The 16,885-nt window shown below is 43.5% G+C and overlaps 1 protein-coding gene across 1 annotated transcript in view; it reads right to left on the bottom strand.

The window, feature by feature from the left end:
* pard3bb (par-3 family cell polarity regulator beta b) overlaps positions 1-16,885 on the bottom strand; it is a 394,398-nt gene that overhangs the window by 135,567 nt on the left and 241,946 nt on the right. The window contains exon 21 of the mRNA XM_042336226.1: positions 3,502-3,708. Coding sequence (XP_042192160.1) covers positions 3,502-3,708 — 207 coding nt within the window. The remainder of the gene's footprint in view (positions 1-3,501; positions 3,709-16,885) is intronic.

The following is a 16,885-nucleotide window of genomic DNA, read 5'->3' as shown; positions in this document are numbered from 1 at the left end:
GCATAGCAACAAGAACAAAATTACATTTGTATAGCGCCTTTCACGTTGGGAAGAGATACCAAGGTGCTGGACAATCAGTGTTTCGGACCTGAGCTGTCCCGCAAACAGCCATGAAGTGCATAACCGTTTTTTTTAAATCTTGGGGATTGTTAACAAGGACACCAGGAGAAACTCCTTTCTCTTTTCAAATAATGTGTGGGATCTTTAACGTGTACATGAATAAGCAGAGGGGAATATGCACCTTGGTTTAATTTAATACTCTTCCTTGTGGAGTCTTGCAGCTCAATGGTTAGAGCACTCGCTTTGCAAGCGAGAGACCCGAGTTCAATTCCAGGCACAGGGCGAAACCTTGAGCAAGTTTCCTTACTCCACACGCCTAATAATAATCCCTCTAAAAAACCCCAAACAATAATAAATTGGTCATTTTCAATCCACGACTGTTTGTGGGACATTGCTGTGCGCAATTGGCTGCCGTGTTCGCCCACAAATATACAGTCAATTCACTTTACAGTGTGTTCTGTGAAGCGCTTTGGGACGTCTTCCTGACGTGAAAAGCGCTATATCAAATGCAAGGATTATTATTATTATTATTATTCATGCACACCTTCAATCGTGCTAAACATATAACCATGCGGAGCATCAATCCTGCAGTAGTTGTCCACTTCCATCAATTTTTAAAAAAAAAATAGTGCATCCACCTCCCAAAAAAAATCCATAGGTTTTGGGAAGAACTCAGTGATAGCTTGGGACGAATACAAAGATAATCAGTCATGCAATCAACAAGAAGAGCTGAGAGGATACGAGAGCTGGAGAGCATTCATGGTGGAGACTGACTAAAGTAAAGCAGCACAAGTGGCACTAATCTCAATGTCGAGGTGTGACCAGATTAGTAATCAGAACCTCACTGGTAAACATCTCTGCCGAGTACTGTACTCTAAACCCACTGCCAATTGGTAATCTGAACAATCACTAACCTTCCTTCTGCTTGACCAGATCAGATGAGTGACAGGGTACTATATATTGGAGCGTCTCGGATGTCACCATCACTGACAAGGCCATCTCTGACCACCATTTCATCTCCCACAACTCCCATATTCCTCTCCCCATTGCCTCCAAACCTACCACCATCTTCTACCGCCCATGGAAGAAGAACTCCCCGCAATCCCTCTCCGCTGCACTGGAGTCTTCTGAACTCCTCCTCCTCTGGCCCACCTCTCGCACCAACCCACTCGCTGCACTCATTCTTCTCCACAGCACCCTCTCCACCATACTCGACGTCCTTGCGCCCTTCACCTCCCAAACTGCCTCCTATTCCCAATCCTCACCCTGGTTCACCAGCCACCTCTGCTCGCTTAAGGGTCAGGTGCGGTCTGCCGAACGCACTTGACTCAAATCGGCCTAACGGTCCACCGCCACATTTGGCTGGACCTCATCAAGACCTACCGCTCCGCTCTCGCCTTGGCCAAATCATCTTTCTATTCCAGGTTAATCCTGGAGGCGAAGGGCAACCCCAGGCTCCTGTTCTCCACCGCCAACCGGCTCCTCTGCCACGTCAGACATGCCTCGCAAATTCTTTCCTCTGACTCTCACTGCGAGAAAATGCTGGACTTCCTCAAGTCCCAAATCAAGGGAATCCACTCAGCTGCCATTGCCCTCCTAACTTCCACCACCTCCCTACCCCCACCCCACACAATTACCCATCCGACAATTACCCATCCCTCGTTCCACACCTTTGAACCTGTCACACCCTCCTCTATCTTCACCACTGTAACCTCCATGAAGCCCACCACCTGCTCCCTGTACACCATCCCCAACCCTCTCCTTAAATCCCAGCTCCACCTCCTTGCCCCACTACTCGCCGACATCATCAACCCTGACATCTGGCACTTTCCTTCCCCCCTAAAAACAGCCACTATCATCCCCCCACCTTGAAGAAACCTTCCCTTGACCCATCACAGCTATCTAGCTACCGGCTCATCTCAAATCTCCCCTTCCTATCCAAGTTCCTTGAGAGAGCCGTTGCCTCCCAGCTTCACTCTTTCCTCTCCACTCACTCTCTCCATGAACCCCTCCAATCTGGTTTCCGTGCTGCCCACAGCTCTGGTCAATGTCACAAACAACTTCTTGACCATGTGTGATCAGGGCTCCCTCTGCCTCCTAGTCCTCCTCGACCTCTCCACTGCCTTTGACACCGTGGATCACTCAATCCTCCTTCACCGCCTCTCCTCCCACCTCAACCTTCAAGGTTCCATCCTTGACTGGTTCAGGTCCTACCTTTCACACCGCCTACACTTCGTCGTGGCAAATGGCTTCACCTCCAGTCCCGCACCGTCTTGTGCGGGCACCTGCCCGCTCCCTCCATTCAGCGGGCTCCAGCCTGCTCCATGTCTCCCACCCGATCCGCCCTACCATCGGAAGCGACAGGGTTCTGTCCTCGGTCCCCTCTCTTCACCCTCTACATGCTCCCCCTTAGTGACATCATCCGCAGACATGGGGTAAATTTCCACATGTTTGCGGATGACACCCAACTCTACCTCTCTACCTCCACCCTGAACTCCAGGACTACTGGAGTCCTGACCGACTGCCTATCCGACATCAAGTCCTGGACGAGGGACAACTTTCTCCAACTCAACGTCAGCAAGACCGAGGCCCTCCTGATTGGCTCGCGCCAATGCCTCCGCACCTCAGGCGCTGGCAGCATCAGCCTCCACGGCTGCACACTCAACCTCACTAAGCCAGTCAGGAGCCTGGGTATTTTGTTTGACCCTGAACTGTCCTTTCTCCCCCACATTCAAGCCATGACAAGCACTGCCTACCACCACCTCCGCAATATCGCCAGACTCCGCCACTGCCTCCCACTCAGGCTGCCGAAACCCTCACCCACGCATTCGTCACATCAAGGCTCGATTACGGGAACTCCCTCCTCATCGGACTTCCATGGGCTTGCCCCCTCCTACCTCTCTGACCTGCCAACCTGCCCGCTTCCTCCATTCAGCGGGCTCCAGCCTGCTCCATGTCTCCCACCCGATCCGCCCTACCATCGGTGGCCGGACTTCCAGCCTCTCTGCCCCCACACTCTGAAACATCATCCCACGGTCCCTTCACCTCGCTTCCTCCCTCGCATCCTTCAAGGCTGGTCTCAAGATCTTTCTCTTCGACCGTGCCTTTGGTCCCCTTCCCACCTCTCTGCCTTCCCTCACCCCTACATCACCCCTCCCCCTGATCAGGCCCCGACACATGACTGTTCAGCACTTTGGGACATCCTCCTGACGTGAAAGGCGCTCTATAAATATAATTTTGTTGTTGTTGTTGTTGGGAGTTGTGAAGATGAGCAATGTGAACTGTATGTTTTCTAACATAACCGATTAATTATCTATCACAAATTAAGTATGTTGTGTAAATAAAATCTTTGACCCAAGGCCTTTCTTTTTAAAAGCCTTACTGAGTCTCCTTAAGGTGAATAAAATGCACGACAATGAGTGTAAACCATGGTACACTTACCATCTTCTGGAATCTCAGGTCCATCGTAGGACTTATCAATGGCCGCCCGGAAGCTCTCGTTGCAACCTCGTCCTCGGACCATGTGAGGCCTGGGCCTGTGGAAAGGGAGTTCGTTCTTCCTGACCTCAGCCACAGCCGTTTGCAAACTTTCAAGAGAGCTGGACTTCTTCAGGCCCAGCATGGGCCCCACATCTCTCTCCGAGGAGTCTGATTGCCAACAAAGCACAAATCAAGTCACTCAACATAGCTAATGTAACTTTATACTTTAACAATAATGCCATGCACAAAGGATTTTAAAAAAATCTTTCATCAACTTGCTTGAATTTACATGATGCAGTCAAGGAACTCAGTGATAACCCACTAATTTATCAGATGTACAACAGCAATCATTTAGGATCCAGCAGAATTCAGAATATCAAACCAAGAAAGCAATATCACCCTTTATCAAGCTGGTCAATTAATCTACAGGAAGATGGAAGGTTGAGACTGCAGTGCATTTATATTGTACATTGCTCTGGTGTGTCAATGGTGACCATGGGAGACCACAAATGTCCCTGAAGGGCCACTGATAGATACAGAAGCAACAACCACAACTCAGAAAAAATGGTGGAGGTGAGAGGACAGTATGCCAAAGGTGAATAGTGAAGATAATGAGAGGGGTGTTTATCCTTTGAAGGTCAGGGAGTGTCTATTTCTCCCAGGAGAGTGTATTGGAGGGTTAGGTGGAGTCCATGTGGTCTCTGAAAGGGAATTTGACAGGTCTAAAAGCTTGTCTTGTTGCATGCATTCCTATTAATCTTACAGAAGAGCTGAAAGTAGAATGCGAAGAATAATCCTTGCATTTAACATATCTCCTTTCACATCTGCAGGATGTATTAAAGCGCTTCATAAGAGTCAACTGTAAAGTACAGTGATTGTGTATTTTGTAGGTAATATAAGCAGCCAATTTACACACAGGAATGGCCCATAAACATTGCCTACAAAATGTAATCCCTCCACTTTACAGTATATCATGTGAAGCAGTTTGAGACATCCTCCTGAAGTGAAAGGCACCATATCAAACAAAATGAATGCTCAATTTTGTTTTGGAGGATCGTTGGCCAGGATGCCGGGAGAAACTCTTCTCTTTTCAAAAATGCACTGAGATCTTCAACATACATCTGAAGAAGCAGATGGGACCTCAGTTTAATATTTGATCTGAAGGGTAGCAAGTCGGACAATATAGCGCTTCCCAAGCACTGCAGTAAAACATCGGCCTAGATTGTGAACTCAAACTCTGGGGCTTGATCCTACAACCCTCTGACATGGGAGGCAAGAATGCTAGCAACTGAGCCTGGCTCAGGCAGGACTATAAAATGGGAGCATTATGACCTGTGCCGGTCATATGCATTCATTGGCATTTCATCGACATCACATCTTATGAACCATCACAGTCAGTGCATGTCTGCAGAGCATTACAAAATATAAAAAGTAAACTTGTTTACAAATATACCACATCAAGAATAACAAATATTTGGCTGTGAGTTCAAGGCATTTCATCGGAATCACTCAGTTGAATAATTGGGCTTGCAACCAACTGCCAACTGTTATTTCATTTATAACACAAACCAGGCCCTCCAGTTTCAGTATCTAAAACAGAGTGTACAATGTTGCTGTAGGAGCCATGTTGTAATCCATCACCTCACTACACTGTTGGCCTGCTTCCTCTGCTAACTCATTGTGCCTGCACTGCTGAACATCCCGAAGCTGAGCAACGCCACTGGTAACTCACTCAAACCTTTCCCAGCGGGTGTTCAATGGGCAGCAATTTGGTTAGAGTTTCAGCAAAAGCAATAAAGGAACACCACCTACATCAGCAGCAAATGTTGGAGCCTGCAGTTTGATACAGTAATTGCTTGGAAATTGTTCTTCGAACCACCCAGTCCCCTCCCCATCATGTCATGGTTAATAACCCTTGGCAAGTGAGCTGGCCGGTTGGTTGTATTGCACACAATGCCTGGTTTATGCTGCAGGAAGGATTGCAACATTTCTAATATTTATTTGCCTGCTCCCAATAACTCTCAACCAGGGCTAAAGGGAACTCCACAAAAGCACAGAGCTCTGCTAACCAATATCATTTTCCTTAAAGTTACAAAAGAACTGGTCATGCAGATAACATTGTCAAAGAGACTTTGAAGGAACCATTTCTTGAGCAGAGCACGAGAATTCACAACTAGTTGTACTCTACAGCTGTGTGAATTGGGATTGTTAGGAGCACCTTCTCTGGGTGGGTTCAGTAACCAGGATCCAGTGAGAAGGACTTTGCAATCACAAGATTTAAATGCAAAAGGCACAGCATAAACTCCTGAGGCTGTGATTTTCCCCTATTACAACACAGCTATCCCCACCACCAAAAAACGTGAAGCCTACTGTAAATCTGTTAGGTCACGTTACGCACTTGGACTTTGTAACTAATTTGTTTATTCCAGTAGCCACAGGAGTCAACAACTTCAATGAACAGTCTTTCCAGAATCTAGTCTGTAGTATATTAAATGAACATATAATTATTCTGTGGTTTACTCCGGTTAGTCAATAAAACACTCCACCCCAGTTTACAAATTGTTATGCAGGGCAGAAAGAACGGCATCCAGGATGCAATTCACTTTAGCTAGTTGTCACAGCTCAGCAAATAATGATCAACTGCATACTCCATCAGAGAGGCCTCCACAGATTACATTTATATATAAGCTCAGTGGCTGCTGCCTAAGTGAAATGTCTCCTCACTCCCTTCGGTCTAGTTGACAACTCATGACTGAGATGATGGGTNGGGGGGGTTACTCCTGTCCCAAACACCCTTATGTTTTTCTAGAAAATGTCCAGTATGTCGAGAAAAGGAGAAAGGAAAAGAAAATGACTGGATGTATTTAGAATTAGATTTAACAAGATATATACATTGCGCATTTGGATTTAATAATTGTAGCAGTGTTCCTGACACTTTATGATTCACAAAATTCATCTAATCTCCCCAACCCCAAACACACAGTCTTTTCTTTGATAACCATTTACTTTTTTATTGTTATTATTATTATAAACATTGTATTTTAACACCATGCGCACCAGGAACATTTCTTAAAGTGCTTCACATGATTTTTTACAAAGTTTAGTGACTGTGTACATTTTGTAGGTGAAACGTGGCAGCCAATTTGCACACAACGATTTGCCAGAAACAGCCAGGAAGTAACTGACCAAATTTATGTTGGTAGATTGTTGGCCAGAACACCTGGAGAAATTCCCTTCTCTTTTTGAATAGTGCTATGAGATCTTCTGACGAGGTGGAGTCCATTGAGCCAGGCTGACACAGGTGAACACAAACATACTAACTAACCTCCACAATGAGCTAACCATGCAAGTGGCATTATAGCTGGGCAAATTCCTGCAGCATGGACTAAGCAGCAGTTTTTCCTCTGCAGATTAGTAGGTTTCATATTGTCTCAATTTTGTAACTGGCAAATTGAATAAACTCAGCAAGAAAAAGTCAATATGTGGCACAAACAAATGTATGGTAGAAATAAATCGCTAGTGAGTTTGGCGTGTAATGTATAAAATATGTAACATGATGAATTGCAGCTTCAACTCAGCAATGACGACTGAAATCGGCTGGAAATACAATTCATCATGAAACTTGTTCACGATTCTTTCCGTACTATCCTCAAGCACAGTGATAACATTTTTATTCAAAATCCTGGGACCCCAAGAGTACTAGAGACAACACTTTTACACAATACCTGTGATTTCAACTCTGGCACCAGTTTTATACTTTGCAGCTTTTTCCCCAAGCAAAAATAAAACATCTTTAGACAGAATGTCTGCCCATATAAACTACTTTTATATTATTCCTACATTTTCCTTTCTCATGAAGTTCCTCTGTTGAAATTCAATGTTTCATACAGATCAACCTGGTCCACTTTATCTGAGATCAAGATAAAACCCAATTCAAATAAATGTTGATTATTTTCCTCTACTATCATGGCCCAGCAGTCTATATTCCCTTGTCTAAAATAATATTCTCTCCTCCAGTGTCATTTCTAATGTCCATTCACACTCAATGGAAAAAACTAAACATTTGTTTTCCTCCCTGTGATTTAATTTCTGTTCTGCATTTTTGATTTTGCTCCATTTCTTCATGTAAGCTGATTTCCAGAGATTTGGGAGGCAGCATTGCCCAGGCTTGGGATGGCACAGACAAAATCAGAGAGACTGAGACACGGAAATCAGGCAGTTGTGGGGCGTCTATCTTATGCCAATCTTTCTGTTGCATCTTTACACTAGGATATTCCCCGTCAATTAGTGCAATCCAATTGTAAACATGCATTAAAAATAGAGCTGCTTTTAGTGAAGAGTGTATGATAAACCCCAGACATACATACAGAAAGAGCTCACGAGTTTTATTGAAACATTGGAGTAAAATAAAAAAGGCCTAATCTAACGATGCCTAGAAGTGACTGAGAGCAAAGGGCTGATGTCTCACCATTACCAGGTCAGTGTGTTTCTGTGTGCGTGTGTGTTAGTGTGGGAGAGCAGCAAATCAGCAAGGCAAAGTTGCAATCGCAACCTTCACTGATACTCGTATTCAGGCTACCTCAGAGGAGTTTGCCATCAGTTTCCTAGTTGAGACATTTTCTCATGCACTCTCTCAAAAACATTCTGCAGAATAATGGCTGAATGGCTATAAAATTCTATGACTCTAAAATGTCTTCTGAACCCCCAAATCAGATTACAGACTTGAAATCACTCCAAATGAAGTTCATTTGTATTTTCATTTAGTTTTGGGTCTCTCTTTTGCAGATGAGTCAGAACTGTTCCTGCATTAGTTGTATTTGCTGGAAGACAGCACACATACAACAAATGGATTTGTTGATTCCTCATGTTACTCACATTAACTTATGTAATCACTCCAACAATATCAAAAATAACTACCAGAAAAAAATGCAGTAAGTTTCCATTACATATACATATGAAAGTGTTCCTCTGGTTCCTTTTCCTCTTGCAACAAGCCAATGAGTCATTTGAAGGTGAAACTGAAGTGGGCAAGCCAGAAACACATTGCCAAGTGGCTCCAAAAACATTCTTTATCTTCACAAGTCATGCCAGTAATAGCTGAATTAGTCCATCAGTGAAATAGATGCATAAAGCCAAGTTCCACCTTAATGCAGAATCAATATTTGGAGAAAGAGAGAGGGTGGGGGGAGGGCTCCTACAGATCTCCTAAATAGCTTTTTTCCTTCATTTTCAGTGAAACACGCAACACAGGAATGTTGAGTCTGCTAATGCACGTAACCAACTGGGATAGCAAATGGATTCTCAGTGCAATAAATGGGCAGACCACCCACAGGTGGAGAAAAAAATCCAAAACTCTGGAGCCAAACAGTAAATGTAAATGCCTTTCAAGTGATCGTGGAACTTGATTCAGAACCAAAGCTGGTACCTGTTCAGCTCTGCATCCAAACTGGATTTCACACTGTTTGAAGGGCTTCTTGTCATAGAGGGACACAGAGGAAAAACAGAACAATGCAAGCAATTTACATTCCATATTAACAAAAATGCAATACATATCATATATAGCACCAACATGTTTTGGAAACCATATCCTCCTTTGTGTTGGAGCTTAACTTGGCGAAGAATCAAAAATTATTGAAAGTTAACTCCGCACAACAATAACTTCAAACATATGCTGGTGTGGAACAGATGTCTGCCTTTAACAAGTCCCACAATCAGTTCAGGCACCATACAATGCACGGGGAACACTAGCAAGCACAGATGCTTGGGAGGCTTACACTGCTTATGCTATTTGTTACTCTCATTGCAGCACTTAATTTAAGCTAATTGTAAAACTGCTAACCATTGCACATGTTCTGGCATGAATGAAACAAGCCAGCTCCACGTCTGTATAAATGCAGCATCACAGAGCAATAGAATTCACAGGCTGTGCCCATCATTCACTGTCAGTTGCAGTATTGAGCCATGCAAGACTCAGGTTAGCAAAACTCAGGCAAACAGGCAAGGTGCTTGCTCCAACAGGTCATGGCAGCTCTGGCTGGGGTAGGAGGAGGAAGGGCGAAAGGAAGGAAAAAATAGCTGTTATGGTGTTGCCACTACAAAACTATGCTGTGACCCTTGCCAGAACTTACACATGTAGATTTCAAGAGAAGTCATGGTGGGGACACAGCTATGGTGCCCCCCACCTCCCACCCCAGCCCCCATGATCAAAACGCTTGCCAAAAGTCGCTTTGTGATCTTACATACAAAAAATGAGATATTGCAACGCTGCAAATTAAACAAGGAAGAGCACCCCAGCACGAAAGAGGACAGAAGGAAATTGTAAGAGGCTGGCTTGGGCAAACAACAATCAGCAGGCATGTCTTCTGCAATTATACAGACTCCCTCCTGACTGACTCCAGAGTGGCAATGCATTAGAAAGGTCCAAAAAGTTCAGTTCAAGTGGAATATCACAACAGGCATAAAGACACCAAATGGATTACCATGAACTAAATAAAAAAAAATTCAGGGGCTGAGGGCTTTAAGCAGCAACTGAAAGCATTAATTCAACTCTCATAGAGGTCCTGCCACAATAACCCCAGCAATGTTATCAAATGCTCTTTCAGCAAACGCTAACCAAAAAGCAAAAAAGGGGAGATTATAGAGAATTTAATCGTTGAGTCTTGAGACTACTTAAAGACAACTTAAAAATCTCACAGCATGACAAACGAAAAAATGACAGTCAGCCCAATAAGAGTTGCTTGGGCTAATTTCTACACCTATATCTCCTTCTATTTCAATGTTGCTTCAGTTTGTCACTGAATCAGGAATTGTTTCTTTTTCAGTGCTTTAACCAGGCCAGCATTCTGTGCACCTGTTGGAAGTTTTCTCCACCTGGAGTCGGTTTTATTGCGGTGTAGGCCATAAGGAGTTTGCTAGTCCATGTAGACGTTACAAATGAGAATTTATTATAGTCACTAAAGTGGGAGGATTTTTTTTATTAGGTGGCATAGCAATGAGCGGGAGAAAAGTACTGGCACACAGACAAATATCTCACTAAAACAGATGCTGTTGATTGCTAGAAGCTTCGAAAGACTTGGAGAAATTGCGCTGGCAACAACAAGGAATGTTAGATTTCCCATAAGCGAAAAGCTTGCTCCATCAACCTTGGCTCAGCAACCAATAGCTAACTCTAGCTTCAAACTTCTAGATTCAAAGGATATTGAAAGGATGAACCTTGAGTAGATACTAGATAAACTACTTTTCATCCTTAAAAAGAGACATCTCAGAGGAGACCTTGCGGAGGTGTATAAATTGCTGAATGGGTTGAGCAGGTAAACTCAGAACGATCCCTTCAGATACAACAAACACAAGGACAAGAGCTGACAGGCTTAGGCTTGTGAGGAGCAATTGTCGGACAGCCACCAGAAAATATTTCACTCAGAGGATGATCGACATTTGGAATTAGCTGTCAAGAAGAGTGGTTGAGGCCAGGACCCTGGGCCCATTCAAGAAACAGCTCAATGATATCATGGGAAGATGTCAGGGTGGGTATTCTGCAGGAATGAGATGAAACCTCTCTTTTGATAGTTAGAGGTGATGATGCCTTCCAGGAAATAATTCAGGAAATGGGCAGTTCCAGTAGTATTGTGGATAGAACTGCAGTTCCCAGACCAGAAACTCACAGGTTTGAATCCCAGTCTATGCCAGAGTTAAGAAGGGGAAAAAACAGACAGTTGTGCATGTGGGTGGCAGCCAGGTGGGGAGAGGTCAGGCTTGGCTGTGATGCTCTTTCCAGTCGAGTGTCCAGCCACCACTCACTGCCAAGGTTCGTGCGTGAATAATGGCCACATTGGCAAGGAAACAGAGGACAACCAGTGTTTGTGAAGCTGCACCCCAGCAAGAGGAGGCCAGAGTAGGCATTGGAGGAAGGAAATTATAAAAGTAATTGAACACACAATTTATATACACTATATATACACACACACATATAATGTATATTATATAATATATATATAAAATCAGGGAAAAACTGTATAAAAGTTGTTCTCTGTTAATATTTAAACTGATACAGATACTGGTGTAACAGTTGCATTACTGGATAAATATCGCAGTATGGATTGAGTGCATGATGCTGCTCTGATCATATTCCTATAGACATCCTAGCCACGTCACCTCAGTACTGAAGCAGGTGATTTTTGGGCCATTCTCATCAAGCCTACTGGGCTGTACGCCTCTGAACTTCACTGAGTCAGTGAGAAAGAGACGTGTTTTTTTTCAAACAATTTGCCAAATATGCAACAATATTTCATCATTGAATAGGTATAGTCTTTATAGAACATGGAAGCTGTCAATAATGATGAGTAGGGACAGGTTTTCCAAAGGTACTTCCACCACCTTTTTCAGTCACCTTTTCCTCGTGGAACTCCCTGCCTAAGTCCCTCGACCTTGCCCCTCTGCCTGTCTTTTGATCACAGCTGAAGACTTTTCCCTTCGACCGTGCCTAAGATCACCTCTCCTTTCTCCCCAGATCAGCGTCAAAATATGGCAACGTTAAGAGCTCTGAGATGCTACCCTGTGCGAAGGGCACAATACGTTTTCTGCTGCTGTTGTCAATCACTCAGAAATCAGGAAGCTAAACCTCTGGTACCGAAGAAAGATTTGGCACTGAGAAGAAATAAGTGGGCAACGTCAGAATTTATCTTTCTCGACAGTTGTTTACTTGGGCTCCTCAGGGATAAAGGTAAGCGACACCATTTGTTCAGGCCTATATCTTCCTGCGCGGAGCCAGTCGCCACTTGACTTCCAGATGGGGAGTTAAACACTGTGTGGAAGGTGAGCTCATTATCAGCAAGACAAACTGGTGCTGAGCCCCTGAAGAGTTCATAAGTGAGGTTTTATTCCAGTTTGTCCGATGGGAAACTGGAGATCAGTCACAGCATTTCATTGATGGAAGCAGATCTCACCAATACAAGCTGTTTAAGTGCTTTGCATTGACTGCAGTTTCTCTTTGTTACTGCTCCTAGGCCAAAAAGCGAAAATATGCATCCTAGTTTATGACAGGAAAACTGTTCTTTTTTAAATGTGGTATTTAAGAACTAATTTCTTGAATGTGACCAGGACTGGTATAATCAAGAAAGTCATAAAATAAAATTGTGTTTTATTATTTTTACATTTTCAATCAGAAAAAACTCAAATTCCTTGATGGTTATTTCATGAATCTCATTATTTTAATGAGTGCTCCAGAAAATGACTACAGGAATGGGCGGTGGGAAGGTCCAGGAGTGGGTCACGAAACTTGGTAATTGTAACTTGCTGGCTGGCTGTTCCCAACACTTAAGAGTGTTGCTGAGAGAGAGGAGTGATGTTATGCAAATTCATACTCTTTTTTATTAGTATTTATTACCTGCAGAAAGGGATAGTCACACAGAATGCTAAAGTGGAGGCACCACTCCCTGTCAACCAACCTGAGTCCGCCTGGTCCCGACACCAGTTAATCCCAAAACAGCACTTATTCTATGCAAAAGGAAATCTTGTAGGGATGACCTGACATGTTGATTTGCTTCATTGCTGATTCAGGGATTTATTAAAATAAGGATGTCACCCTCGCACTGACATTGAGAAACGCGACTTAGCTCCCTGCGGACCTATGGCCAGCTTCCTGGACTGCATGTGGACTCCCACTAATGGCTTTGGGTCAGCAGCTTTCTATGTGAGTGTGCAAGAAGCAACATCAGTGTCGACCTGATGATCCTAAAATCGGCGCGTTTTGAACATGGGACATGTGCCGCTATTCATGTGATTGGTGAAGTCATGAAGCAGAAGTTGCATTTATATAGCATCTGCTCACACTGAATAAACAACAGCAACAAAATTACGTGTATATAGCGCCTTTCGTGTCGAAAGGACATCCCAAGGTGCTGGAAGGTTAAGGGTTTGTAACTGAGTTGGAGTTTGGAATCAAGAAGGGTGGAGCATAAGGGGTGGTGGTTGAAGACACGGTGAAAAAGGAAGATCTTTCTTGACGGACCTTAAAGAAGTCAAGGGAGGGGATGAGGCAGAAGGTTTCCTAGGATGGAATTCCAGAGGATGGGGGCAGAAAAGCTGAAGGCCCGATCACCAATGGTGGGGCTGCGGTCACGCAGCAGGCTAATGCCCGCCAAGTGGAATAACATATACTTTATTGAACAAAGAATGAATAAAACATGCAATTGACTGCCGTGTTTCGCCCACAAATATACAGTCAATTTACTTTACAGTATATTCTGTGAAGTGCTTTGAGACGTCTAGAAGACATGAAATCGCTATATCAAACGCAAGGATTATTATTTTGCTATTATTACATACCCTGTGAAAAGCAGTGAATAACACATACCTTACTGAATATGCAGCCACTTGCTGCACTGTGAGGAACCCTTGCTTCGCTGGATCAATGTGAATTTCATACAATGACAGTGAAGAATTTTTTTTCATACCCATCTCCCTCATCGCTTCAGATAAAATATAAAGTAGCAACAACAAGCATTTATACTGCACCCTTCACATAGGATGTCTTGGAGGCTTTCGAAGGTGAGGCGGACACCAAACAAACAAACAAAAAATAAGGCTTCTAACTTGGAATCAGTTTACCACCCATCCCAAGCTTACACAACAAACAAGCCCGGTCTCAATTTTGACTTGGTTATTCTCAACATGTGGTGTAATTACTTTAAAGCTTGCATCCTTGTCATTAACCAGTAAAAAAAAACACCACTTTGACTTGATGCCAAAACTTGGAAATTGCTCCCCATGGTATACTGCAGCTGTAACGCACATCAATTTAATGCAGATTCAATCCTCAGTCCAGATGCAAACGGGCCCCTTTGCAGTAGACACCAAAAAAAAATCTTGGTCTCAATAATTTGATATTGATGTTCTGAAGGACTCATTAATATCAGGTTTAAATGAAGGCCTTCTGGCTAACATCATGATCAAATTTATCCTGTCATACTGTATATTATTCACAATACTAATCATTCATTACTGGTTGATTAAATCGTAGCGGAGGCAGAGGCCTCAATTTTGACTGGCTGTAGTGGTCTATTTGTTTTTTTGGAAGCCCAGTCAAGATCAGGAAAATTGAAGGCAATGGTTAACGTCAAAGCACTGACTTGAATTTACAGTGGATATTAAAAAAACCTGAGGCAATTTTATTATGTCAATAAAATACTAGAAAATGAATAATTAGCAGTAAATGTGGCTGGCTGGTATTGCACTTCAGGCACGGACAACTATATTACTCAAATCTTTAGAATTGTAACTACACAAAAATTACAACAAGGGACATTATGTCTGCAGCAGGAATGGGGGTTAAATGATTCTTCCCCTCCCCTTTCGTTTTGCCTGTGAAAATTGCAAATGAATTGGGTTGGAAATAATAGCTTACCTCATCAGAACTTATTAAACTTTCATATAAAATAAAAAAACCTTTCAGCTTCTAAAGTGCATGCTTTCCATCATTAAAGCAATTCTCGTCTGTAATTTTTTTGAAAAAAAAGATCAATGATACAAAGTAGGGAGAGAATTCAAAGAGGGACATTGGCATCGGCCTTCAAAAATAAGGCCTTCAAGTAAAATCCCAAGGTGTACTGGGCTTCCAGGAATTCCAATAGCGTGACCAGTTCATAGGTCGGCCACGTCCGCTGGGACGGCAACAAGTGGATGCTTGGTCCGCAGGGAGGGAAGAAACCTTCTCTGAAAAACAAATCAGCAGAGTGGAAAGGTCCAAGGCTCGGTCTGTATTCTGTGCTGAACCGTGCTGAGATGCAGATGGGCAACTGGCCCTCAGCATTCACCAAGCTGGAGAGGAGAGAATCACCATGCTCTTATTTGTTGTCAGTGAACCACTCCCTCCCCACCCCCAACCTCCCCCACTAGAGAACGTCAATGTCAATAACAGGTAAGGGGATGGTTGAGATGACAAAGCATTAAAGGGCTTTAGAGCAGCCATTAGAGGGCTGCTGCCACTCCAGGATAAACTACTCCTTCAGGAGAAAAAGAAAATTGCAGATCAAATAATCAGAGCTCAGGCTATGAACTGCCTTACTCGTACCCATGTCTTTGTAGTTATAGGTGATTTGTGTTGAAAGAAAAATCACCAATGTTGTCCACATTGAGCTCAGCTGACTCAGAATCAGTGAGAGAGAGAGATTAATAATGGGACCTACAGAGCTCAGTATTACAAACTACATATATCCATTGGTGAACCATCAGAACAAAAATAATGATAAGAGTTTCTTAATGCCAGTTTCCACCCCTCTTCCCAATTATCCATACATCAACTTCCCCACTCATACGAACACATGTTCCATCCACAAACATCTAGTCACTGAACTTCACAGTATATCCTATGAAGCGCTTTGGGTCATAATTCCAAAGTGGCTATACCAAATGCAAGGATTATTATTATTTATTTATTATTATTGAGCATACTTTCCTTCCATACACACGGATACAATTCCCGCACCACAGTCATTCATCCATTCTAAACTACTAGAGTATCATAATCGAAGGTGGACAGGAAAAAAAACCCTCTGAATTCAAGAGTTAAGAGAAAAAAATAGTAGATTGTCTAACTTCAATTATGGAATCATGTGTTTATGGTATATGAGGTTACAAGGCACATAAAATATATTTAAGCTTATTTTGTTTTCCACAAACTATGAACAGCTGGGGCTGCACAAGGACTGTTACGGTAGAAGATTTTTTCTCATATTAACAGCCTCTCAGGGGGCAAGAATGAAGCTACCATGTGAATGAGGAGCAGAAGCAACAACAACAAAATTACATTTGTACAGGGCGTTTCATATTGGGAGGACGTCCTAAGGCACTGGACAGAGAGAGTTACGGATTCAAGCTGAGGGTCAGGGTGCGAGAGGGGGGAGGGCAGGGGAGGAAGCAGGGAGATCGAAAGCACGGTCGAAGAGGAGGGTCTTGAGGTGGGTCTTGAAGGTGGCGAGGGAGGGGGCGAGACGGAGGGATTGCGCAATGGAGGTCCAGAGGGTGGGTGCAGAGTGGCGGAAGGCCCGCCCGCCGATAGTGGGGCAATAGAAGCAGCCACAACAAGCCCTGTCTGATACAGGTCTGAGGGCACCAACTCCACAGATATAAGAAAAGGTGCAGAAAATATAAAAAATAAGTCTTTTCCCCAAGAAGCCCCCAAAATATTTGGAGATGGGAAACCTACGTTAATGTAAAACTTTCCTGAATGGGCTACATCAAACAATGCTAAGACTATAGCGTATAGACTGCAGCTATTGTATACGGTTTATGTTATACTAGCTGTACCCGTTGCAGCTACTCTTGTAACCACTTCCATTTAATCGGCCTT

The sequence above is a fragment of the Callorhinchus milii genome, unplaced genomic scaffold (assembly GCF_018977255.1).
Source record: "Callorhinchus milii isolate IMCB2004 unplaced genomic scaffold, IMCB_Cmil_1.0 Scaffold6, whole genome shotgun sequence".
NCBI classification, from domain to species: Eukaryota; Metazoa; Chordata; class Chondrichthyes; order Chimaeriformes; family Callorhinchidae; genus Callorhinchus; species Callorhinchus milii.
Note: the sequence above shows the minus strand (reverse complement) of the source record. Positions and strands in the feature narration are given on the sequence as shown.